The 27,938-nt window shown below is 39.5% G+C and overlaps 1 protein-coding gene and 1 long non-coding RNA gene across 2 annotated transcripts in view; one reads left to right on the top strand and one right to left on the bottom strand.

Moving 5' to 3' along the window:
- Positions 1-27,938, bottom strand: part of LOC307021359 — a 37,150-nt gene that overhangs the window by 3,215 nt on the left and 5,997 nt on the right. The gene's annotated exons all lie outside the window — the stretch shown is intronic.
- On the top strand, positions 190-27,934 carry nrip2 (nuclear receptor interacting protein 2). The gene is made up of 6 exons (XM_079653393.1): positions 190-828; positions 13,578-13,865; positions 21,887-21,969; positions 22,418-22,515; positions 24,767-24,819; positions 25,821-27,934. Exons 1-6 carry the CDS (start codon positions 673-675, stop codon positions 25,929-25,931), a joined length of 789 nt encoding a protein of 262 aa, XP_079509519.1. The 5' UTR covers positions 190-672; the 3' UTR covers positions 25,932-27,934.

Genomic DNA, 27,938 nt, shown 5'->3' with positions numbered 1-27,938 from the left:
TTACGGCCCACATTTTAAGTGCATTTATTAATGTATGTATTTGATGTACAGTATACAGTGTTTTTTCAGTTGAGTCAAATGAGGAAATGTGCTCTGTATTTAAGAGGTGAGCATGCGTCTGTTGAGTGTGTGACGGAAAGAGGTGGGATCAGAGGAGAGAGAGAGAGAGAGAGAGAGAGAGAGAGAGAGAGAGAGAGAGAGAGAGAGAGAGAGAGAGATCCAAGGACAGAAGGCACTGAGGGGAGGGGGAATAACACACTCTCACTCACACCTTCCACACAGCTTCTGCTACACTGAGGCAGATCTTGACAGTGTGAGGAGGAAGATGCATGTCTTCATCAGAGGACAGGACAATAGCTCCTAAAGCTGCAGAGACACATACATGCCAGGACTACAAACACAGGGAAAGAAAGACAGAGCCCAGAGGGAAGGGCATTTCAGAAAGGGCAGAACAGGGCGGAAGGTTTATTCTAGTGCTTAAAAAGGACCGAAAGCAATCCTAAAAAAGCTGCCTTCTGGGGATTCTCAGCCTCTCTGCATACGAACACTCTGTCTCTTTCTGTCTGCAGAAGCCTCTCTCTGCTGCTGCTGCTGCTGCTGCTGCTGCTGCTGCTGCTGCTGCTGCTGCTGAGGTTATAATCTCCACAAAAGACTGCTTTACAGACCAAGAACATGAGTGAGGCGAAGAAAGGTGAGCTTGCCATCCGGGATAAAGCCATCCTGCACCAGCAGAGGCGTCTGAAGCAGGCCACCCAGTTCTCACACAAGGACTCGGCTGACCTCCTGCCCCTGGACGGGCTGAAGAGACTTGGCACAACCAAGGACTTGGTGAGTGGACAATCAGGTCATGATTTGATTGGAGAGGCTGTTGTTGCTTAGAAGATGTTAAGGGTTGAGTATCCAGCAGCATGTCATGTTTGAAAGAGAACTGCAGTGACACATGTTGGACTAATGATGGAAAGTTGGTTATAATTGATGCAGCAGAATCAGATATATTATCTTCTATATAGATTGATGCAAGGATTTCCAAACCTGGAAATTAGTTAGTATTTGAGCACTTCCTGTTCCCTTGTCTTGAATTAATGTTTTGGATATGTTTGTGGTTAGATGCCTGAAATAAGATATGTGGTTAATAAAAGCTGAAGGGATTTTCATGTGTTTTTCCACGACATAAAATATGTCATATGAACCTAGCTTTTAAATGTCTTAAAAAATGGGCGGTCGCTAACAAGTGGCAAAATGAGAATGCTAAACGTCATCACGCCAAACACCAGGCGCTTGAAGCTTACTATTGGAGATGTGAAGTCATGTGACCTGCTAACCGATACTAACTTGTAGTGGTCTGACTACAAGAACATATCTTCACCTCACCACGCTATTTCACACATTATTTGACCTTGTTAAAACCTGACGCCTTCCTTACCCACAATGCAACCAGACACTGTGGTTTGGGTGTGCAGTGTTAATAATGGCTAATGTAGTCTTAAGCCTGGATACTGATGTTTGTTCAACGCACTTCTTTATAACATTTATTTTCAAACTTGTAGTCCTGAAACGACTCTGGCCAGAGATGAGGACTTGAGGAACATGACTTGGACTTGAGTGCGACTCAAGTCACAAATGAACTTGCCATGATATCACCAGACCTTTGCATGAGAGATATTTCGTTTGTGTACACAAAGGTCAACCAAAACAAATCACAGTTACAAAATGCATGCGTTGAAAACAGCACTATATTTGGCAAAGAGCTCCAACAAAAGGATTATGATTAAGTTTAAACTGTTAGAATAAAGAGTACAAAATGTGCAATGCTATAAGTCAGAGGTCCAAATGTCTTTTTTGGTCTGATGTAGAAAACCTTCACATTGAAGAAAATGCAACTGATTTTTTTCCATTGCTTAAAAACAAGTTGGTTTTGGTGTCTAATTGTTTCAGCACTACAGAGGACAGCTGCTTATTGGCTGTGACTCCTAATATAGATTAAGTATGACCACCATGTCCCACACTAATGCACTATTATATCTTCTGTATGTTGTTAAGTGTATCCTTGAAAAGGGACTACTCTAAGAAAAGTTCATGAAACCATGAAGGATTTTGAGTTTTGCACTTTACACAGAAGCAAAACATCCATTTAAAGTAGAGTACAGAGGGAAAGGTCGTTATATATATCCAGGAACACACGCACATTTTAAAGGTTGACATGTAGGATGAAAGACATCTTCCCCCTCTTCACTTCCTCTTCCTTCAGAAGCCTATACAGCAAGCTGTTATATGCTCTGGAGGAGGAACCCCCTGTAATAATCTTAGCAATGTATTACCCACCTCCTCCTCCTGTGACACAGTTTTGGTTTGATGGCAGCTTCCCAGATTCCCCAGAGCTCTCCAAGAAACTCAACACACAAATCCTTCTGATGCAGTGCTCTGATATAACACTAAGATACATCTATGTCTGCCAGTTTTTAATACCAACATGTACTGCTAGAGAAATCATTATAACCTCCTCCTCTTCTTTTTGTCTTGCATTGATAGATACTGTATGTCTTCTCTATACCCTCGAGTGTTCCTGTGATAACATTATGTGAAAGTGGAATTAATAGATTGTGGAATTGTTCCAGACTGAACAAATGTTTTAGTTTAATCCTATTGCAATGGCATAAAATGGGCTTGAGAATTTGAATCTTAGTGAGTTTGTTGACTTACAGTGGTTTTGAATGAAATATCTCTATAAATAATATCTGGATTGGATTCATGCCCCACTAAGAATGACTTGTGATACCTATTGTGATCCCCTACTATTTTCATATACCGTAACGCCATTATCAGGTCAACATTTCAATGTATCCCACACTATGGTTAACGACAACAATACTGCAAAAGTGAATGGCATTCCCAGCAGCATAAAATGAAAAGATAATGTAAGTCAAGATAATGTTCCCCAGAATATTCGTTTGAAGGAGTTCAAATCACCCATTGGCTGCTGAAGGAGTTCAAATCACCCATTGGCTGCTGAAGGAGTTCAAATCACCCATTGGCTGCCATTGATTCACCCTGCAGGGGCCTGAACAGCCTCTTTAAACTATGATCTTTTCCTCTTAGATGAAGCTCATCTCAGCAGTTATCTAAAGCTTAATCTGTGGCGAGACATGGCCACGGGGAGCAGAGCATTATTTGAATGATATCTATAAAAGTAATTTTCCATGTTGGGAACTTGAGAGGAGGAATGGAAATAGCCCAGCGGTCCTCCATCATGCCTGTGTCTCTACTCTGCGGAAACCATGCAGAATCACTCAGGCTGTGAATACACATTACATGGAAAAGAAGCATGGTGTGTTTCTGAGGACTCCTCTCTGAAATAAGATGAGGTGATCTGGATAAAGCTGTCCATCCATTAGTTTGTCTGCAGGAAGCCTGAGTTACATCTTCTAGTTATACATGTCCTAGCCTTTTTATCTAGTAACTGCTGAAGAATGACTATTTTCTTTTTGATTCGTAGCCTTGTTGAACAAAAGGTCATACGAGAAATGTCAGGCAGTGCTCTTTGACAATGACTGATCATTTCCCCCTTCTCTTGGAAATCAATATGGTTCATTTCTATAAAAGTGTCAATTTCAAAAGGCAGAATGTACTTATTTTGTAGTTATGTTGAAACCAACTCCACTAAAGGTTCAATTGACAACAATTTGTTTGACCAATTAAGTTATTATTCAGGCAAAATATAAAACATTTGCTAGTTCTAGTCTCTCAAAAGTGCAGATTAGCCGCTTGTCTTTGTTTTCATTCATTTTAACTTGAAGATAAAGACAAAAATCAGCGATTTGCAAAAAATGTCACTTACAGCTTTGGGAGGTCATCATTGGTAGTTTTCTATATTTTTCTGACATCTATAGGCTAAGCAAGCATACATACAAAAAATAAGGAAGAACATGTTATTTAGTTGTTTGCCTATACGTCCCCAGCTTCGAGTCTCACTCCCAAAATGTCAAGCCATTCCTTTAAATATGGGTCTTTTGAGCCATAAAGGTTTTTATGCTTTTATGCCCCAGATATTTTGGCTGTAGCTTCCTTTTTCTTCCTCTTAATTTCTGCTGGCCTGCCCTGTCCAGAGTGTAATTCAGCAGCAGAGCCTGTTACGTAAGAGAGCATTTGTTTTGCTGCTCTTTAGCCCGAGGTCCTCTCACTCTCAGCAGCAGCATCACTCCATGCTGCAGAGTGAGGGGAGCAGGGAACAGGAAAAGGGCCATGGAGGACGCTGGGTTTGACTGGGGCTGTGCACAGGAGGGAATGCCAGTGTGTGTGTTTGGGGGATTTGGTTGGAAACATCTGAGCCCAGTTTCATCGACACCTGAGCCCGGCGTGGACAAGTTATTGACTAATCACTGTGGCATCGCAACACACACCAGGGAGATAACAGTTTGCAAGGCTGCAGCAAAAAGACACTGCAACACCATCATTTCAGTGTTGGAACTTCCTGTATGTTGTGGTATTCTGTCTATGCCAAACATTTGAAGTATTCATATTTTTTCAGATTGTATCAGGCTAGAAAAAAACTTTGCTGCATATGCTGTTCAACTCTTTAGTAAAAAGTATGTATGATTCTGAAGGCTGGTCTTGTAGATGGGTTGAACCTAATGCTGGTTAAAAAAAAAAAAAAACATCCTTTTTTCTTTTTTTGGACTGTATTGTAATCTTCTGTTTTATTTTGTTATTTTTTTATATCATTTTCTCTATGTTTACATTACAAATACACCAATGCAATTTTCTTATATACTGAACTGTGATTATTAGGCTCAAACAAACACAAATATATCATGTTTGTTAGTGAGCTAGCCATTCCCCCTGGTTTCCAGTCTTTATGCTAAGCTAACCTGCAGCTGTTACTATTACCTTACAGATGGGACAATAGTATGCAGTAAAGTGAATAAGCATATTTGTATAAAACGCTGAAGTATTTATTCATGATAAAGTATTAGCATTTGTGAACTGAAGTGTCCCCACTTAAAAAAAAATCTTCAAACTAGAAATCACTTAAAACAATACATTTGTCTATTTGCCAACCCATATGGTTTAAAACTGGTGAAATGTTTGGTTGGAGAACATTTCAACAAAGGTATACTGTCCTTTAAAATCCAAAAAGTGCTTCTATTGTGTTGCACACATCTCTCTTTTTTCTCCCTGCAGCTTAGCTATCCATTTGATCATGTCCCTCTCCTACAGATGGGTGAGTCTGAAACCTGTGTGTGTGTGTTAGTTTGTGTGTGTGTGTGTGTGTGTGTGTGTGTGTGTGTGTGTGTGTGTGTGTGTGTGTGTGTGTGTGTGTGTGTGTGTGTGTGTGTGTGTGTGTGTGTCTGAGTGAAGGCCTGTCTAATCGAGAGAGTCCCTAGGTACTGTGAGGATGATCAAAAGCTACAGAACTGGGCTTAGATGACACAGAGGGAAAGGATGGATGGAAAAAAGTGAGCTGTGCGCATTAAGTATCTAGTCATTTTATCCATAGGGAAAACTAATTGTAAGACATTTATTAAATATAGATACATTTGAAGGGAGAGGAGTTGTGCTTCTGCCAAACCCTAATTTGTGACCTTTAGGATGTCCTGTCCTTTCAAAAAGTCAAGTAGTCCACATTCTCATCTGGAGACAGGTTTTATATATTCATATATATCCCGATTTTCTTTCTAAAAATCAACTGTGTACAATTTCCCCCAAAGGGCAAAGTAGTACTTCAGAGTGAAGAGCAAACACGACAATGTCCCTTTGTATAATCGCCGGGCTCTCAGGAGTTTTCCTCTTCCTGTTCTCTTCCAAACAAGCAATCGGTTTCAGATGCTTTATTATTAGCCCCGCACAATTAGGTGGGCTGGAGAGGCGTTAGTGTGAACTCGTCTCTCTCGGTGTCATCTGGAGCTGTGGAGGGGCGGCAACACTGCCTCAGCTGCTCCCACAGCACAGCATTAAGAAGGGAGGCTAAAAATACAAAACAACCCCATCAACAGGAGAGAACGCAACATACTGAAAAACGAAAATGTTTTTGTTCATTTGTTTGCTATGGACAGCTCTGATTCATTAAACCAAGTAGTGTTGGCGTTTTAAATTGAAAGCAAAATCCAATCAATGTACATCTGGGAAAATGAAGGTAATTTACATGCAGGTGAGCATTAAAATATAAAGCTGGAGGTGGAAGAATGATGGCTGACTAATCAATGAATCAGTAAGGCTTTTATGTATTTAGACATAAAGACCAGCATACAAAGCAACATAATAGAGGCTTTTATAGGCCTTTAGTTGATACAAATATTCATAATGGATACATGAACTGATCCTTTAGCAATACAACAAATGCCCACTCTAATGGGATCTTATACAAAAACACATCATCTCTATTGTTGCATACATCCGTTTTCCACACTAGTGACTTATTATTGACTGGATGAAAGAGACATTTTGTGCAGGGGTTTTCGGATTTATTAAAGAGACAGAAACTGATGTTAGAAATAGCAAAGGAAAGGACAGAGGTGTGAGAAGTGAAGAGGAAGTGAGGTGCAGCAGATGTGAAGCTGCTGGAGCCACATGCAACAGGAAGTGGCCAGCTGGAGTCTCCGTCAGAAGGAGAAGGATGGCTTCAGAAAACTCATCTGACTGGATGAGAGGGAGCAGCCTGTTGCAGCCAAATAATTAGTCCAAATGGCAATTAGCCCATAATCTCACTCACAGAGAGATAAATACAGAGCAAGAGAGAAAGAGGAGGAGGAGGAAGAGGATGATGGCCTGATACAATGACAGTTGTCTTTCTGTCCAACTGCTTTGGACTGGTTATTGTTCAGGGTCACAACAGGACTCACATCAGCAACATATAGACTGTAAATATAAAGGTACAGGGAAACAGTGTGTCAAACAGAGAGCAGTTCAACCAGTTTTTTGCACACTTTCCTTTACGACAAGCAGCAAAACCTCGAAGTTAATGTAATGAATATCAGCGTAAAAAACAATAAGATCTAGCTCAAAGCCATTTCCATTAATTCTCCTTCTTCGAGAGCTTTCAAACTAAATAAGTAGAAGATACACAAATGATTGGACAGGAGGCAATAGTGCATTTGTTGGGGACTATTTTCACTCGAGGAGGAATACACATTCGGAGTATGTGAAGCATTATTGGTTCTGGAATTCCTTAGCAGTGACTTGAATACAGAAGATCGACAGTCTTTATTTGGTTCATGGGAAATAAGTAACCTTTTGGCAAACTGGTAACATATTTTGATCTACCCTGAGCTTCACAAACAAAATGATAAAATGGAGAGCAGAGACTCGTAGCCTCAGTATCAAAGTCATTCCTTTAAGACTTTAAGGGTGATACATGATGGTGAAAGCTCTTTTTAATTGCCAATTTTATGACACATCTTACAATCAGGAGCAATGATGGTCCCAAAATCACTCTGCATGCTGTGAACATTAATAGACAGATTACACCTCTGCAATGCCAGTTTCACCTCAGCTGCTTCAACAATAAAACAATTCAGTGTCAGATGAAGCTTAGACAGCAGGTTGCATCATGTATAATAGATGAACTCATTATGGGACGCCGCTGCCTGCTGTCTTCATTAGCATTCATATAAGGAAATCCAACAGCATGCTGTATGACTGATGCCAATTCACATATTCTCAGTCTGATAACTTTGGTGTTGATGTGTCATGAGGAAAGTTAGGAATTGTCCTAATAACAATTCGTCTGACAATGAACAATTATTGTATTGTGATCATCAGCCTCAACGTTTTGAAATGACATTCCCCATGATACTTTTGGGATAGCTAACGATGGATTAAGTGCTGTGGCCTATACATGTTTAGGCTATTAAAGTTAATAGTTTTTTTAATTGAAAGTATACAGACTTGGCTACTTACAGTTCATGTTACCAATGTGCCAAAGGATGTACAGACAACTATCACGGGATTGCTTTGATACTGATCAAATGTATAAACTTGATTAAATCTTTAGAAAGTGTCAGACACACTAAACCTCCAACTTATCCATCATGTGTTCAGATCTTCACGAATCATGACGTAAATAACAGCAATCAGGCGCTGAGAGTTTTAAAGTACCTTAATTGCCTCCATTTTACTTCTATCTGTACTTCGTGCACTATCTTTTCAAATGTAGTATCCACCTCAAAGAGTAGACACTTGATGTGCACCCTGTTGGAGGCAAGATGGCCAATTTCACCTCTGAACCGGTACACAAGCATGGACACTGAATGTCAACCTGCTAGCAGCTCAATGTTAACCATGATTTGCTCTCAAGCTGACCTCAGAGCAGTCTGGGCCCAGCAGAAAACAGACGCCGACCGTTGAAATGAAATTACATTGTGTTCAGTGTGTCTATCAGATTCAATCTGATCTTCTCTCTGGTCTCATGAGAACACAGAGGAGGAAACTCTCCCTTCCCCTCCTCTCCAAACGGTCGGATCTTGATATTATTTCCCTCTTCTGTTGAATAAAAACATTGCCACCACACTCGATAAGCCATTTCATTCAAATAATACATTCCACTCCTGCTGACTCACACGTTATAGCATATGCATGTAAGCCCTGACTGTGAGTAACCCCTTTTGACAAGCTGCTCTTTTCTAATTTGCAGAAGAGGATAATTACTGTTAATAAATGTGTGATTCAGCCAGTGCATTCCCCATGTGGAGATAGGACACAAACATCAGAGAGGCCAGAGGAAGTGGCCAATGTGGAGGACTTTCCAATAAAAAATGCTTTAGCTCCTTGATCTGATCTCGAGGAGCTCAATGTGAAGAGTTCCTGCAGAGAGGAGGGACTACTTTTTGGATTATTCTTATCTGAGGCTCAGCGTTTGGGTTGGCGTAGTAGAGAATAAATGCTATGTTATTTCTAGTGGTTGCAAGAAAGATATACTGAAAAGAAGGAGAGGTTATTAATAAGGAAAGGTAAATAATAAAAGTGAATGAAAAGAAAACGGTAGATGATGAGGGGGATATGAAAGAAAAGACAGTAAAAACAAATGGTAACACTTGAAAAAAAGGTAGAAAGACGAGTATATAATAAAAGAAAATGGAAATTCGAGAGGAAGGGAAATGGAGAAATGAGGACAGGTGATGAGAAAGAAAGGAGAGAAGGAGGAGGAAGTCAGGAGAGAAGAGAGGGGAGACGTAAAGATAAGAGGATAGACAAGTATAGAGGAAATAAAAGAGAGGGAAAAGAGAGGAGAAATGAGAGGAGATATGTAAATAGGAAAGATGTAGAAAGAAGAAGAGAGACGTACAGTAAAGAGAGAGAGGGATGAAACGAGAGGAAGGATTTCAAGAGGAGAGATGTAGAGAGGAGGGATGTACAGAAAAAGAGGGGGAAGAGATGTGAAGAAGAGAAGAAGGAGGAGAAGAGGTGAGATGAAAGGAGGAGTGCTGTAATGAGGAGGAGAGGACTCTCTCTGCCTGGTTAAGAACTCGGACACAGCTGGAGCTCGGATCAGAAACGAACGCCCTGAATGGACACGGCTGTTGATTAGCTCCAAGTGCTGTTGTTTTGCAGCTTGGACACGGAGATAGTGAATTGAGGGCTATAAATAGCAAGAACCAAATCTCGTGTTTTTTGTTACTTTCTTCAGAAGCAGCATTGTATTGTTGTCAGTTCTTCTCTTTGACCCGGCAGCTTGACTCCTGGATGATCCTCCTGCTGAGGTGTTGGATTGAAACCTTGAACAGCTCAGACATGAGATAACATTATTACAGGCATGTCAAGTTCATATAGACGGCCTCGGTCTATATGCCTTTTCCTATTTTAAAAAAATATATATTTCTCTGTCTCCTTACTGCTTGCCAGCCCATGAAATTGTCCTTCGTTGAAATTCTGGTCAGGAATACTTTAACAGCAGAATCAAACATTTCTATGTGCATGTTCATCAGAGCAGAACATCAAGTAATGACCAGTTGTGTGGAAAATACAGGGAAGACAACCTTTTCTATCCCTTTACTATCCCCTTAATATCAATCGCATCTGCTGGATGGAGTTCCCTCAGACAAAAGAAGGTTTTGATAGCACATATATCTCTCAGAATATGTTGTCTAAAAACTAATCCTGTCTCATTCACTGAGCCGTCAGACATATCTCATTTTAGCCACCATTGTGCACTCTGAGAAATGTGCAGTTTATCAAAAGATGGCCAATGTCTGCGCCTCTGATGGCGGTCAAATGCCCAGAATGACCCAGAAAGGGCTCTCAGGTCTGTGGAAAATCACTGTTTTAGCTTAGTGCCATCACCAGCCACGCTCAGGGTTACCTTCTCCAATAGGAACATTGGATTGTGAATCAGTTTTCGGATTAAAGTGTAGCCACTGCAGGCCGGTTGATTGCATTTGGACAGAAGAGAGCGACGATTGTAGAAATCCAAGGCTGAGTTACAGAGCAACACAGAGCATGTGAGAGCAACAGGCAGACAGATGGAGATGGCCTTTTGGAGATTGGCTATCAACCACATATACTTCAACTGAGACGTTATGGCTCTACAGATGCCAATGTTGGCTGGTAGGGCAGTTATTCACTCCACACTTTGATCAGGAGGAGTTTCAATGATATTTGACTTGACAAACAGTGCAACATTTCCTCCTCTTACAACAACAGGAAAATGGAAAAAAAGATGACTGAACTTCCTCCTGCTTTCACTATGTGTTGAGTGCTGAATATACAGTTCAAGTATTTCATGTACATACAGTATGCACAACAATTACATGAAAGCTGCCGTTGGCCTTTTTCTAAGGCTCCTTGCAACAATGATGCTACAAAATGTGTAAAATTAAGTAAAGAAATTATATATAAGTACAAAATATGAAACAGAATACAAATATAATTCTGAGGTAGACTGGTAGAGTATACTCATAAAATGACAGGCATACATACATGTGTAAACTGCATTGGGTCAAAATATTACATATTTAAATAGTTGACATCCACCTGCCCTAATTGTTTTCTTTCTAAGAAATGTTTTTATGAAGGATTTAACAACATAGTTTATTTGCTTATACTACTTTGTATATGTTAAGAGCTAAATCTATTTTTATTTTGATATGCTGCACTCATTTATAGTACTCCTAATATTTGCAGGCTTTTCTTTATACTGCAACTACGGCAACACTATTTCCCTCAGGGTTAAATAAAGCTCTCACCTTTGTTCGTTTCAATTAGCCTTAAAGATCCAGAGGATTTAAGTGTTAGAAAGTAAAAGCAAAGGCTTTGTGGTTTAATAAAGCAGAGACTCTGTCGGGGACCGTCTCTTCTAAAGCGTGCTGGCTGAAAGTCTGAACCAGACTGTGCTCTGGTGAACACAAATGTGATTATAGAGAAAACAGGCAGCTTAGATACAATTTACTTTTATATATTTTCCAAAAAGAACAGCCAGTCACTGGAATCATGTTGTTTTGTTGATGTTGGTCTCCTTGATTGAGATCAACACACTTTTGATGTATGTATAGATTAGAAATGGTAACACATATGTTTTGTACATGTGTTATGTAATGCATAATCAAATAGTGTTTCTGTAGCCAGATAAAACAAAACATGCTTAAAAAGTGCTGGGTGTACTAGAGGGTGTGCTGGTTTTGTCTAAAAAAATGTCCGTCATACCAGAAATCCCACACCTAGTGCGAGTGATGACCTGAAAGCATCCCTTGATTTGGCTTTGATGACATTACAATGCAACTTTTACATTTCAGGTATTTTGAACAGCATTTTTTCCCACTAAGGCTAAAGTTAGCAATTTAAATCTCAGTGTGAGTTACTTTGTGTGGGGGCGGGGGCTGTATCTGAAATGCTACGGCTGATGCTACGCTTCAAAAATATGTAACTCACCTCAGCATTCACAGTTGAAATGGAGTCCGCCTGCTGAAGTGTGATAGCTTTTGGCTTAAAGATAGTTTCGGTGTGACTCATCCAGAGCACATTTTTGGTGACGATGAGATATAATACCGAAGCTATACATAACCTATATCCTGTCTTAGCAGCTCCAGAGAAAACAGAACACACTTCACATTCAGCAAAGATGGTGGATGTTTGTTTACGACCTTACACTGTAAATTAGAACTATAATTACTATGTAAGTTGCGGGATAACATCTAAATACGTTTACCAAATATGATCGTCTGAAGGGGATTTTCCAAGTCTGAAAGATTTATCCTCAATGCCAGTCCTTCAATTTAAATAATAATAATAATGTATACTATGACTAGTTATTCATGCAGATAATTGATCTCCTTGAATCTGTAAATGCAAACATAAGTCCTAAATAATTGTCTTACAGTTTTCCGAAAAAATCTCACCACATATTGTAACAAACCAAGCAGCTGTACATTTTTTATTTGAAAAGGAAACCTTTATTTTTCTGGCACCTAACGTACTTCTAAATGTATAAGAAACTGGCAGTACTAAGAATTAATTAAAGGTGCTAAAGGTTAGCCAGAATGTTTTTGAGGGTGTGTAATAGTCCAATTAAAGCAAAAGGTTAACTTTAATAGAACATTTACAAATATACAAATATATTTGAATGCTCACTTTGTGAAATGAAGCCAATATTGCCCTTGAATTAAGACAGAAATGACCAAGGGTAGTCAATTCTGTATATTATGCCACTATTACTAGATGATTTTACCATTTGTCAGCAGGGAACTGATTTTAATTCAACATTTCCATCTCAATCAGCATAAATGTGCATAAATAATTGCCGTTATGAGAGCAACACATCATGTTCTCTGAGTGTTCAGATAATCTGGAGTAAAGCTGACATACTGCTTTAACACAATGACCTACATATGTTTTTTTCATATTAAATGTGTCTTGCGTCACAAGCTATCTGTGACATTCTCTGTTGAGATAATACTATAAATATGTATCTATTCACCATGAGAGCAGATGCTGCCTATCCTCTGACATACATTGAATTGACTGATTATACGACAGGTGCCTACTAACATTGTTCTAATCAAATTGTGTTGCAGAGATTTCACTCTGTAAAGACTGAAATATAGAGAAAATGCTGACTAGAATACAAAAGTGGTGTAGTTGGCATTTAAGTGTGGCTGCATTCAAAGATAAATTGCATTACCATTATCTCAGTAAAGTAAAAGTACAAGTATTGACATCAAAATATACTATATACTATACCAAAAGTAATTGTTAGGCATAACGGCCCATTTTAGAATCTATTAAAATACTGTATTATGTCTGCATTCATCACAGCTGGTTTATATATCTTAGCCTATAATAATTTGTCAATGTTTATGGTTAGGGTTAAAAGACAACTGTGGTAATTCAAAAGTACAATACTGGCTTCTTAAATGTAGCGTACTTCATTACCTCCATCACTGTAAGAAAAAAGGACATTCTCACATTTGAGAACATGAAACCATACATTTTATGTATTTTTGCCAAAGATAAATGACGATTGCACAATTATCCTCTCTGAAGCTCTACAAACAATAGATTATTTTTTTCCTGTTTTTTATCGTTTTGATCTTGAAAATCTTATTGTAAATCCTACATTCTGACATTTATTTATCTAATGTTCCTCCTTCTAGCAACCTCACATCGTGCAGCGCCGCCTGATGGAGGGGAACATGACGCGGCTCCGGAGCGAGGCCCGGGACGCCAACGCCATGACCCGCTCCCCGCTGGCCGACGCCAAGGACAGAGCGGTGGACGCCGAGGAGAGGAGCGAGAGCACCGCCGAAGACTCCACGGAGGAGAGGGAGTCTCTGGAGGAGAGCGAGAAGAGCCTGCGGTCGGACGATGAAGACGACAGCAGCGAGGCAGGGGCCAGACAGAAGACCCCCACCCTGCTCAGTGCCCTAGTGGTTCAATGCAAGGTACTGCACTGTACAAGAGGTGTTTTAACTAGTGGAGTCAATAGATAAGAAATGTTTAATTGCGTTAATCATCAAGTTGACTTATGTTGTCATTACGTTTTCGAGATTAATCGTGAGTCTTAAGGTTGACAGCCCAATATTGAAACTTTGGGCTATAAAGACAGCACCATTCTGCTCCCATGACTCACCACTCAAAGCCCACTCTTCATTTGTTCTCCTTCTACAAACACAAAAAGCTCAGCAGGGCCCAGCGGCTGTCTGGCTGGAAAAGAACAACAGATGACTGAGTCATGGGGTTTGTAAGTGCAACCTGGTTAACACCTCCGCATGGGGCCCAAACAGACTACATGTAGGATTCAGGCTTAACAATTGAACAAGGGATTCAAAAGAACAATCTGTGTGGGCGGAAGTATATAGAGGGAACAAGATATGGAAAAATGTGCATTAAAAATCATGCAGATGCTTATCTAACAACCTAGGCAGTCACCAAAAGGTAATCCCTCTTTTGGGTCCAGTTGTTCCACAATGTTGGCTCTTGAACCCGCTTGTGGACAACCCTTCACTCAAGTACTTGATACGAGGAGTGAAGCAGGTAGGACCCAAACGCAGATAATACTGATAATACCTTTATTTCAAGGGCTCTTATCGAACATATCACATGGAATCACAAAACACTCCACGGTGAACTCAGTCACAAACAAAAGTCTGTTAGGGTGCGTGGAAAAGATAGGACCCAAAAGCAGTATTAACGAAAAATGAGCTTTATTAAATAACAAAAGCTGTGGCAAAAAAGGCAGTATCCAAAATATCCCAAAACAAACGAGCAGCACAAGGAACACAGACCGTGGAATAACATGGAGGGGAAACAGCAAAACACCCAAACCTAGACATTAAAAACGTGACATGACATGAGAATCGTGACAGTACTGATGCAGTGGCAATTTAACATGCTCATAAAGGTAACTGAATTGCCATTGTGGCTTGTTAAAATCAAACAGGTTTCGTTGGACTTTGTGTGAGTCATTGTCGATGCATTAACCTTATTTTAGGGAAAAATTTGTCTTCTTAGCATAACCTTTTTCTTAGGTAGGAGGTCAGGATGGATGACTGTGTTCAAAACCTAATATTTATCACGTTTAAAACTGTGACGAATCTGACGATAATCTGAGAGAAAATATGTTTCCTCGAATGAAATTGGGAATGCAGTTTTATTACATGGGAATACATTTTTCGGATACATGATTTCTTTTGGATGATTCGCACTTTGGCTCTGTATCCAACAGTTCTGATCAGCTGGCGGTCACATTTCATAATAATATTCTATCCAACTTGCATGATCAAGATATTGTGGCGATACATTATCGAGCAAACATCAAGATGTATCCTGGTCTTCCAAAAAGAGACTCAGATTTGTACAGCACCCAGCCAGAATTATACGTAATAATCAGTGTAAAGAACAATGAAGTCAGTCTGCCTCTTTAAACGTTAAGCTTTTGGTTGCTTGCCGCAGATTAGTCCACAGTGCATTGTCAGCTCCTGTAAAGACGCCAGCACAGCAAACACATCAATGGTTGCGTACATTGCACACAAGTGCACAAAGGAATTGGTGCATGACCAAGCTGACACATCCCTCACCATCACTTCCTGTCAACCCTCCACTAGCTGCTGTGACCAAAGGCACAAACGCTGTTCATTTGGGATAAGAGGCCAGACAAGGGGTCATTTTGGTTTAGTTGGGAAAAACAAGATGAAAAATGAAGGGTAGTAGCTGAGATGTAGAGAGTCCCTAATTTGAGTCAAGCCTCTGATCCTACATTTCCCAGAATGCAGCTCAATACTGTTTTAGTGATACCCTCCCTGTCCTGAAAAGGCCAACATAAACTCCACAACACCAGTTTGTCTCTCTCACACACACACACACACACACACACACACACACACACACACACACACACACACACACACACACACACACACACACACACACACACACACACACACACACACACACACACACACACACACACACACACACACACACACACACACACACACACACACACACACACACACACACACACACACACACACACACACACACACACACACACACACACACAATAATTGACAGTCATTTTGATATTGTATTACATATTACCACCACGTGCCTTTTTTCTCATGTATTGATTATCTATGGGCTCTTGGATATTTCTTTTTACTATTTTCTGACATTTCATGGAATAAACAAAAATAAATTTCAGCAAATAGTAATATTTTTCTCACTGTAAATCAAAAAGAATAACAAGAACATACAGATAAATATAATTATGAATGAAAACAGGGTTTATTCTCTATTAAATCCACTCATCAAGGAGACAAATAGATATGGTACCAATATCTTATAGTTAACCTACATCAAGAGGAAGACATATTTTGTCATTTTCTGATTATAGATAATTGCAGCAAGGCTTAACACGAAGGACAAAGCCATTTTTCATCCTTTGTTAGAAAACAATACAAAGATTAATCAGTGCTATTCCCTGGAGTGTTAAAAAGCTTCCCTCTGTGTGTGAGTGATCTTAAACTCTAGACTTTTGTGGTAGATTCAGCATTTTCTCCTATTACTCATTGTGCTTCGCTTGGTTTCATCATCAACTTATTGAAAGCAACATGTTCCACAGTTAATCATTGTGCTGCTATTTTTAAACGTAAGAATGTATGCTCTGCTGGGACGAGACAAAGCGCAGGTTTGTGTTCCCGCTGATAAGCTGCGCTGCCTGTGAGGACAAAGGAGGTTGAGCTCAGAATGGGTGAGAGATCAAAACAAGGCTCATGGAAACTGAACCTTTTATATCCAAAGGGGAAAAGATCCCAGGGTCGTTGGATAAAGTATTGGTTTGTTACAGAGACAGGGAGAGAAAGATATATGGACATGTTTTCTGGAACCACAGTGGATACTGCTGGACACTAAATAAGAGGTTTATATGTTTCTAAAAGGGGGACATGGTGAAAAACTGCTTTTTGCACTGCTTATTCACATACATTTGGGTGTGTGGAGTAATACCAACCCATTAAATGTGAAATAAGACAACAGTCAGTTGTTTTTGAGCTTGAAGCAGATATCAAAACATTTAAGAAGCTTTTCAAATGTGCCTTCCCTTCCTATGTCACACGCAGGCTTATTACAATATACCCACCCCCAATTTCAGTATCTCCACATTTTGAGAAAATACCTTGCAATTGTTCTTGCAAGATGATAAAGGCAGGCTTTTCTTTGGGAGGAAACTATAAGAACATTTTTTTTTTTGAAGATTAGAGCCTCTAAACATGTTCGAGTAGAAACCTCAAATACATAAAGCAAGAAACTGAAAATGAGCCGTATATATCAGTTTTAATATAAGGCAACTGTTTGATTTAAGTAGGGTACAAAAAAAGAAAAGTGGCCTCATCATAAGATTTAAACGAAAACATTACCTGCATATTGAATCCAAAATACACTTCATTTAAAGGGACGATGTTTTGTCCAAATCAGGTCTTTTTCACAGTACATTTTCACGAACAGAAGGTCATTACATCCATTAGCAAAAATACATGAATCCCAAAAACTGGTACTACAGAGAAAATAATACATGTAGTTTAAAGGATTATGTGTGCTCCTTTTAAAATGAATGTCATTCCACTTTGAGTACTACAAAGGATTATAAAAACACCCCTTCATTATTAGTTAGCTTATAATATTAGTATTCGCTGCAGTGTTTCAAGGATTTGTTCCATAAGAATTTTACAATGTTTGTTCACCTGCAGATTATCGGAAAGCAAATTCATGTAAAAAGAGTAAGAATGAAAGATTGTGGAGTATATGATAGTGGAAAAATATGCATTTGCACGCAACATGGCACACAGTTCAGTCAGTGTGGGGGTGGTGCAGCATGCTTCTTATCTCACATGCATGTAGCGTTACCATGTGTTCTACATATTCTACACTCTTATTTATTTGTTACTCACAGTCATGTTGCTACATGTGTAGACGGCATCGAGTAGAGGATGCTGAATAGAAAGAGGGCATTAGAGACAGTCCTCGTAAACCATTACAATCTGCTGCACTGTACATTTTCTATGTGTGACATGAAGTGCCCTGCAGGCAGCAGAGCCACTGAGAAATGCAAAAGAAGAGAAATGTCAGGAGATATTAAAGCATAATGCCTGTTGAATTACTACATTTGAGTCATGCTTGTATCCTTGTTGTGCAATATAAGGTAATCCGCTGTTCCCAGGGTCCTATGTTCTTGATATACATTGTAAGAGATTGGTACAGGCTATCCTTACACTTAAATAAGCAAAAGGTTGAAGAGAGATGAGCGTTTTGAGTGCAGTTTGATTGTTAAATATTCATCAGCCACAGTGGAGATAAAACATGTATAAACAAACTAAAGTAAAACAATCTTTCATACAAATGTAAGGGCGTATTTTTCTAAATGTTTATCATCGGTAGCTGTATGTGGTTGATTTTAACATTTGACATAGGGAAACGTAGATTCAAGAGAACATAAAACCCTTATCTCATCAATAATATATTAAGAGGATATAGAGCAGGGGATCGCAGGACTCCGAAACTTATATAACCACACTTGATTTGACCAACTTCAGAGGGAATATCAGGCTCTTTTGCTGTTTAATGCTACAGTTAGAGCACCAGCTAATCACTAACTGCTGTGTTGAGCAGGTACCATACAGTGGGATATTTAGACCTTTTTTTTGCTGAAAACAGCTGCACTCTGACGAAAAAGATGCCATGAGAGCGATGGGAGTAGGTCAAAACAGTAAATATGACAAAAAAAGAAAGTAGCAAATACTAAAAAGTTAATCTTTTATCTTTATGAAAACATATTCTAATGCCAAAGAAAACAGTCTTTTGATCTCTGCACGCCACGGGCGTAAGGGGGCGTGTCATTTTGTTCTCATTTTAATGTAATTTAAAATCAGTGTAAGTAAAGGAAAGAAGCAGACAGTAAAAGCTGCGAAATAAAAAAGCTCTGCAAGGGAAATCTTTTTTTTTATTTAACCTTTATTTTACCAAATAAAAAGCATTGAGATAAAATCTCATTTACAATGCTGACCTGGCCAAGAAGGCAGCAACGTTACACATTATTACACAACACATAACAAAGACATATAAAATACAGAGAACACAACTAAGTAAACAAAAAGACGAAAAAGCAGTCACTACATTGTGCACATTTTGGACAGTAAGAAAGGTACTACTTATTACTGCAAGAGCAGCTGGTGGTAAGGACCTCAGACAACTTCAATTTAAAACAGGCTATAGGGACAAGTGCCGTCAGTTTGAGGCTTGATTGAAGGTCATTCCAAGACCAAGGACCATAATGAAAAAGACTCCTTTTTCCAGCCTCAGTCCACACAGCAGGAAGCTGGAACCGTATTCAGGCACTGGATCTGAGGTTAAGAGTCACAAACTGGAGCAAATCTGGCACATATATACAGTGGAAGCTGGATTTATACATTAATAAAAACCAATGCTGCATATAAGTGAGGACCATCCAGTTAGGCTATACAGTTTGCAATGATGAGTCCTGGTGCATTTGATATATATCGCAGTGCAGCATGGTAGAGTGGGTCAAGTTTGGCCAAAACAGTGGAACAGGCAAATCTATCAATTGTATCACCGTAGTCAAGCTGGGACAGGAATAAGCCAGAGACCAACCTTTTATGGGAAGAAGTTGAAAAACAAAATTTAAGTCTGTAAAGGAAGCCAAGAGTGAATGCCAATTTATTAGTAAGAACTTCAATGTGGTGTTTAAAGTTTAGATTTCTGTCCAACCAAAATCCCAGATATTTGTATGTATCGACAAACTCAACGGAGACGCCATCAAGGGTGTCAATGGAGAGGCAAGAGGACGCTGACTTGGGAGCAAAAAGCATTGCTTTGGTTTTCTTCTGTTCAACAGCAGTTTCTAGAAAAGAAGCGCGTGCTGTAGCGTGATAAAATCTGATTTTAAATTGGAAACCACCATATCCAGAGAAGGAGCACATGAGTGTACAATAGTGTCATCAGCATAAATATGATAGGTAGAAAATTGCATCAGATTACAAATATTTTTTACATAGAATAAAAAGAGCAAGGGGCCCCAAAATAGAGCCCTGTGGAACTCCCTTCTCCAAGGTGACAGGGTCAGAGACAGTACTACCCAACCTGACGCATTGAGTACGGTCGGTTAGATAACTCTGAAACCATCAAATGGCATTATGACCGAAACGAGACACCAACATAACATTAGACAGAATGTGGTGATCTACAGTGTCAAATGCTTTGGCTAAGTCAATAAACAATGCAACACAAGAATATTTTTTATCCAAAGCAGCCTTAATATCGTCTAAGACTTTCAGACTGGCAGTCACAGTACTGTGCTTTGATCTGAATCCAGATTGCATAGGGTTAAGGATGTTGTGTGAATTTAAAAAAAGTTTAAGCTGAGTAGAAATTAGGGACTCAAGATTCTTTGATAAGACAGAAAGATTTGATATAGGAAGATAGTTATTCAACGCAGTGGGATCACCAGCTTTCAAGAGGGGCGATACAAGAGCTTGCTTCCACACAGCTGGCAGTGTGTGAGTGGACAAGGAGAGATTACACATATCAAATAACTGGTTGTGCTATAATCTGAGCTGCAATTTAAAAGAATAAAGGGTAGAGGCCGTCAGACTTTTTAGGATTAAATGAGTGCAAACCGTGTAAGACTTCAGAGACCGAGAAAGAAGCAACATCGAAAACAGGGGAGTTAATCTCTTGATTAGGGCTGTGAGTACGACCATGCAGAGTCATGATTTGCTCATCAAAAATGTGAACAGCCTTTTTTAAGTGAGCATTAAAGGCATTAGACATATCATTTGTATCTGAAATAAAATAATCACTGACCTTCAGTTTTTGTGGGAAACTAGAACACTTCTTGTTCTGTAGTGATTTAATTGTTTTCCAGAACTTAGAATGGTCATTAAAACAATCAGTGGTTAAGCTCAGATAGTAATCAGCTTTAGCTTTTTTAATAAGGGCTGAACATTTATTTCTGAGGACATGAAAAAGAAGCCAGTCATCACTAGTGTTAAACTTTCTAGCTAAAGACCGTTGCTTATTTCGATCATGAATGAGATCAGATAGTTCTCTAGTAAACCATGGAGTGTTCCTATTCTTAACTCTGAATTTTCTAAGGGGGGCATGTCTATTAATAATCAATAAAAAGTGATTAATAAAGAATTGGACAGCAACATCGACAGATGGAATTAACGCTATGAAGTGCCATTTAACCTCCACCAGATCGTGTAGGAAAGCCTGCTCAGAGAAGTGTTTGAAGCAGCTCCTGAGCACAATAAGGCCCTCGGCTTTGGGCAACTTAGTGCTCCTAATACAAACAATAGTGCAAGGGTCACTGATATCATTAGGACAAACACCAACAGACACATACTTATGAGCTGCATTTGTTAAGAGGAACTGCAGGGTGGAGTACATTTTCCTGTGAGCTGGTTAAAAGATGAGAGATAACCATTAATTGAAGTGATCATGTTATCACGTGACTCGTTAGAGATCACTTGTCTCGTCAGTGTGGGACTTGTTGTTGACTAATGAGTTAAATGCATGGATGACTCATTTGGTTAATAATTTATGCTCTGGTGATGCATTAGAATTCATTAAGTCAGAAAAATCCAAGCGCAACCAACAAACTGAAGATTCAGCATCCTGTCAGGATACAGTCAGCAACATGAAGCGATTGGGGAGATTTGTTTGTTTGTGCTAAGTTAATTAACTTATTTTTCAGTTTGGCAGTTTCACATGCACGTGGGAGTTGAAAGGATTTGTTCAAAAGAAAAAAACGATATTAATTGTTTTGTAAGCCTCCCCAAAGTCGATGTGATGTTGTGACTGTGTTATTTCCTCATGGGTTTCGGTGCCAAGCTGAAGTGAAAAAATCCCACTGTGAATCCAAAATGACCCCCTGTTTTCCCCACAGTGCTGCGAGACGGAAGTGAAGGCCTCCATCAACACCGGCTGCCAACACAACCACATCTCAAGCTCCTGCTGCCAGAGGCTGGGGTGAGAAACGCAATAAATAAATAAAAATAAAGGCTTTATAGGGGGGATTTAACAATGACTGCGTATACGCTGCAGGTTTTTCCAGATCTTTAAAGACCCGACATCCCCTTCATCCTATAGGAAAGTTATTAAAATGCCAAATAAAGCACAGTCTTTAGATCTGTGCACTGGCTCAGAGGATGTGACATTTTGTTCTGTGCTATTTTAAATCAGGCTAAGGTGAGAAGCAAACAGTAAAAGCTGCTAATATTGGTTTACTGTTTGTCTCCAAAATGCTTGTTAATATTAAGCTGCTTAAATTCTTAAGAAATAGACATTTAATGAGAAAAAATCCAATTATGAGAGACAGCAACTTTATACAATGGAATGAAATAATAATTTAAAAAAAAATGTTTATAAATCCACATCATATATACAGTATATTATGTGTGAGTGTTTGTGTTTATAGACTGGTGCCAAGTTCACCATGTGGGGGGAGCAGCTCAGTGACGGATCTGCAGCTGCAGCTGGGCAGACAGACTGTCCAGTGCACAGCATATGTCAAAGGTAAGATTGATAAATCACACTAAAAGAGTGCTAATGCATCAAAATCATACAACTATTGGAAGGGTTTTCTCCATTAACAACACAGTATTGTTATAAGCAGCTCTGTGAGAATGTACTGAAGCACTGATGTTTTTTGTGCTAATAGCGCCAGGCTAACATGCTAAAAAAAAAAGCTAGTGTTTAGCGTGTTAGCATGCTAACATTTGCTAATAAGCAAAAAGTACTACTGAGACTGATCTGAAAGTCAGTTTTTGGGATCAATTAAGTACCTCATCTAATCGTATCTTATTTAATATTAAAAGTGGAATTAGTCACAATGACGTTAACCAGTGTCTACAGTTTTAAGCCTAGTGTTTAGCATATTGGACGTAGCCATCTTGTGTCATGGCCGAACGCTTTAACAGGCGACACAATTCTTATAATTAACTTCATGAACTGAAAAGAAGTGAAAGGGTCAAAGCTATAGCCTACCCCAAACAATTAACACCATTGTGTCAATCCCAAGTAGATATAGCACCCTTATTAATATCAAATTTAAGAAGACTAGTAACTTGCAAATGAGACTCATATTTACTGTATAGACATCGTCCATTTCTCAGCAAGAAAGTAACTGGATATATTTCCGAAAGCATATTCCTTCAAATTAAAATCCCATTTCCAGAGAAATATTTGTGTCCTTGCCCGCATTTAAACTAACCTTCCTCCACTCCTCACAAAGAGAAAAGTCCACAGAAATAATTATTTATGTCGCAGTTCTTATCTGATGAATTAAATCCAATCTCTCAGCCCAGACCCTGATTCTTTATGGACAATCAGTGGCGGCTGGTGGAAAATATTTTTGGTTGGACTATGGAAATGGCTGTGACCAAACCATATAGGGCGGTCCGGGGGATCCTCCCCCGGAATATTTTTTTGCGGGGGGAGGGTTGGGGGGGGGAGGACAATTTGAGGCTTAACAATATGAGATAATCCATAATCTTCAGTGTGGTTAGCTATGAATCTTCCAAAACTGTGCAACAGTACAGTAGGCCCACACAAACTGCAGAACACTGGTGCTTTGGGAACACTCAAATGATTTAATTCCCATTTAAAATCAGGAGACTAAATACGAAGAGTGTGTGTATGTGTGTGTGTGTGTGTGTGTGTGTGTGTGTGTGTGTGTGTGTGTGTGTGTGTGTGTGTGTGTGTGTGTGTGTGTGTGTGTGTGTGTGTGTGTGTGTGTGTGTGTGTGTGTTGCCAACCCTCCCGGTTTCCTCCCGGGGTCATATTTCTCCTGCATTTCTCCCGATTTCTGACAAAATCCGATTTACTCACGTCTGTTTCCACTCTGACTTTAATACAGCTACACCATTGTTTTGTTTCCATGGTAGCGTGTCTCTTTAGCAGCGAGCGCAACTCAAAGTCTGAGAGGGTGAGGAAGATGAAAACTGAACAAGAATCGACAACTCGACCCTCTGCTCACTCCTTTCCTGTAAAATACAGGTCCAGCCCACACATATGCTCCATGGTGCTACAGGCATTGCCCTTACATCTACAATAAGCATGTAAATGTTAATCTACAGCTCCAGTGATCCACTAGCACCGGAGTCTCCACCTGCAGACAACTACTGTAGCGTCACCTTGATACGAGTCCAAACAACTCACAGACACACAGGCCAGGGCGCTGACAGGGCGCCCTTTAAGCATCAGATCTGATGACGCTGATTGGCTGAAATTATGTTTCGGCGGCATAGTTTACAGATAGCAACAGACAGCTTGTTGGCTGCTGCTGCTCTGGCTGAGAGCTCTTTCTTACCGCCCGAACGAGAGAGGGTAATGATACAGGCTGCGGCCAGGCAGGAAACATGTGACTTATCAGTAACTTTAGACATTGTAAAACAATTTTAAACGAGATTTTATTGTAGATTATACATTTTACTGATACAAACTATATAATATTTACCTTGTTCATTAAAAAAACAAATATATATATATATTTTATTTTTAAATATATTTTTTTATTTATTTTGAATGACAATCTGGGAAGAGGGGGGTCGGCGCCCCTATGCGCCGGCCGCCACTGTGGACAATACATTCTCACTCAGCTCCAAAACGCTATATAGCTCATACCCATCCTCACAAGTACCAGCACTATAACACATACATTAATAATGTAGTGTGTTGACGTCTTAATCTGGTTGATGTATGCATGTTTGGAAGAGCGTGTTCATAAAGCACTTTTCCCCACTTATCTTTTCTTTTTCTCTTTTAGAGGACGAGGCGTTTGAGCTGTGCCTGGGTCTTCAGACATTGTTGGAACTTAAAGTAAGATCCACATTTGCCTTTCCTGTGGATTTTCTAAAGAATCAGCTGCCTGAAACAGTCACAAGGCTTTTACATAAGCAAAGGAAAAATAAATTCTACCGTTGAAGAAAAATGTCAATTTCAGAGGGAAAGACGTACCAGATATTCATGTGGTGTTATATAATCACGAAAATGCTGAGAGTGTTATATCAGCAGCACTAGATCCCCTTTGTGCAGGTAAAACCCACCATGGAGTGAATTGAGGACCCTTTGTGAGAGGAGAGTTTGAATTTGGACATTATAAAATGCAATTCAAAGTCCATTAAGAGACTCACAGGCAATCTGGAACTAGTGCTCGCTGTTATTTCATTACTACATCTGCTGAATCTGGTTAATATCCCTCTTAAAAATCTAATTAGTTTGGGACTTCAGCTGGGCTCATAAAATAACATGAGCTCTTTTTTTCTTTAGTTTTTTTAATGAGCCATTAAGGGCTTTGTAATCTTTAAGATGCATTAATCAAGCTCACCCCATGACTGAGCTTTCTCTGTACATTTCCGTAAACAGAATAATAATTCTTTAAATATATTGGCTTAAACTACCATAGGGTTTTTGAAAAGTTCAACACAGAGACTGCTGGAGCATATCAATAAAAAGCCTTTAGCTTATCGGTGGTGACTTGAAGTCAGGCGACTGCAATGTGGTTCATTCATAGCATTATGTTAGCTTTTAACTAACTAATCTAACTTAAGCTTCTACTGTTGTCTAGCTGGTGATGATATGTGGAGATTATGCTGTTGAAAAAAATATGTAAATATCATACATGTGTGTTTGCCAGAGCTTATCCAATGGAAAAATGACATATGCTAACTTCAAATTCGGCCAAAACAAACAAATGTTTATTACTGCACCAGTCGATAGAAATCTTGAGAAATTAAGAACTTTTTGTATTAAAAATAGATTTGTATTGGATACCCACCCCGTTTTTATCACTGAATAATTTTAACTGTGTCTCCTCACAGTGCTGCCTGGACCTGAGCAGCCGGGTCCTGAAGCTGCAGGGAGAAGAAATTCCCTATCTGAACCCTTCGAACGACAGCCTGTGCCAACACGACACCAACGAGAACCTGTGAGCCCAACTCCACCGAGGCCTCCACCTCTAAATCTGACCGGCTGCAGCCACGTGGCGCGATACAGAGTCTAATCACAGTGTCCGTCACACTGCCAGAACATGGATGAGCTACCGTCTTTCTTGAGTTTGCATCATTGTGTTTGTAGAATTAAGACATTCACTATGATTATCTATTACATTAAATTAGTCTAGTTTTCAGAGAAGGTGTAAGCCTGTTTTGTGCAGATCGAAATTGAGGGTCTAATCATTCTTTATGATTATATTATATATTCAACTTATACTATGTTGAGCGGCGAGAGTACAATGATGCTCTCTAAAATGGAAAATCATTATAATATTTTAAATGGAATTTTAGTGGAATATTTCGTGATTTGGCTGTACAAAAATGACTTTAAATTATCAAATAAATGAAAAAAGTGTTAAGTGTAAATCATTTCAGTTTAGTTGGTTTGAGAGTAAACTAATTGTTTTATATTTTGGGAGCCATGGCAGTTAATTTTCTTAGAAAGTGATATGAGGAGATACAACCATCATGTCTGTATGGGAAACATGATTTTGCAGCCAGTAGCCAGTTAGCTTAGCATAAAATCAGGAAACGGGAAACAGCTAGCCTGGGTCCGACCAAATGTAATAAAAAACAACCACTAATTTCCTTTGACTCGTATACGTACATAAAAAACTAGTCGAAAAACTAGTCGAAAGAAAGCGAGAAAACTGTCAGATTCACTTTTTTAAGACTAACGTTGGGACAGAGCTAGCTAGCTGTTTCTTTATGCTAAGCAGCTGCTAGCTGTAGCTTCATATTTACCGTACAAACAAGATTGTGTCAAGATTGTGAATAAGCATATTTCCCAAAATGTTAAACTATACCTTTATAAACCAACGTGACCCCTCTATCAAGTATTGGTACTCAGGAACCCCCCTCCTGTGTGTTAAAGGAGATGTTCAGATGCCTTGAAGTTTTTTGAAGTCTTGTGTAATTAGGCAAAGATCAGGCTACCTCTAGAAGAAACACAGACCGGTTCTCATCTTGAATTTCAAACGAGAGATCTGAGGATAAACTCCTTTCTTGATGTAATTATATTCTGCTTTATGAAACCCTTCTGCTCTTTCTGTCCCTATCAAAAGACTGAAGGGGGGAAGTAGTCCAGACTGTCACAACCGCCTTGCCTGAATTACAAGTACCGGTAGTTCCCTATAAGTCCTTTCAAATAAAAATAGACTTCAGGCCAGCCAGAAAAACATATTTGAGACAGCTACAGAAATATCAAAAACATTCCATCTGCATGACTTTGTAAAGTTCTGCATGTTTGTGTACTAGTCTGAAGTGTCTGCAGGGGCTGTGTGTGTGTGTGTGTGTGTGTGTGTGTGTGTGTGTGTGTGTGTGTGTGTGTGTGTGTGTGTGTGTGTGTGTGTGTGTGTGTGTGTTGTTACGTATGGGAGTCAAAAGCAAGGGTTGTTCATGCCTTGTTTTTGGCTTGAGTTTCACACGGGAAAAAGAGGAATACCTCATAATCTTATCCCAGATCAGTCCACCAAGCTCCGGTCAGAACAAGCTGCCAAAAGCCGACCCCGGCTGCCTTCCCTCTCCACCTCTTTCAAGAGATTCTCATCAACAGTGGCTGCGATATGTGCCAAGAACCGTCTTTAAAACTCATCATTTTTTCACTTTGACTCCTCACGTTTGTCACAAGGATATAAAGAGTCCCCATTACGGTGCCACCTGCCTCTGAGTGTTTTCATAGTGTGGAGAATCAAGAGCTGCCTCAGATCATGCTGTGCTTTAATGACACGTGAGCCGTGCCGTGCGTTTTGACTGTGCTGCAGTATCCATAAGATCTCTCCAAAGAGGTCATCCACACGTAGATTTGTTTCTCTTTGATGTACTAGTGATCTCCCTACGCCGTATGAGAGGAATCAATGTATGACAGACATTTATTTTTGGTGTTATCTCTTCTTCTGAACAGTATTTTCTCTGCCTAATAAAAATATGTATTCTGGCTAGCTC

The sequence above is a fragment of the Notothenia rossii genome (assembly GCF_949606895.1).
Source record: "Notothenia rossii genome assembly, chromosome: 10".
Taxonomy (NCBI): Eukaryota; Metazoa; Chordata; class Actinopteri; order Perciformes; family Nototheniidae; genus Notothenia; species Notothenia rossii.
Note: the sequence above shows the minus strand (reverse complement) of the source record. Positions and strands in the feature narration are given on the sequence as shown.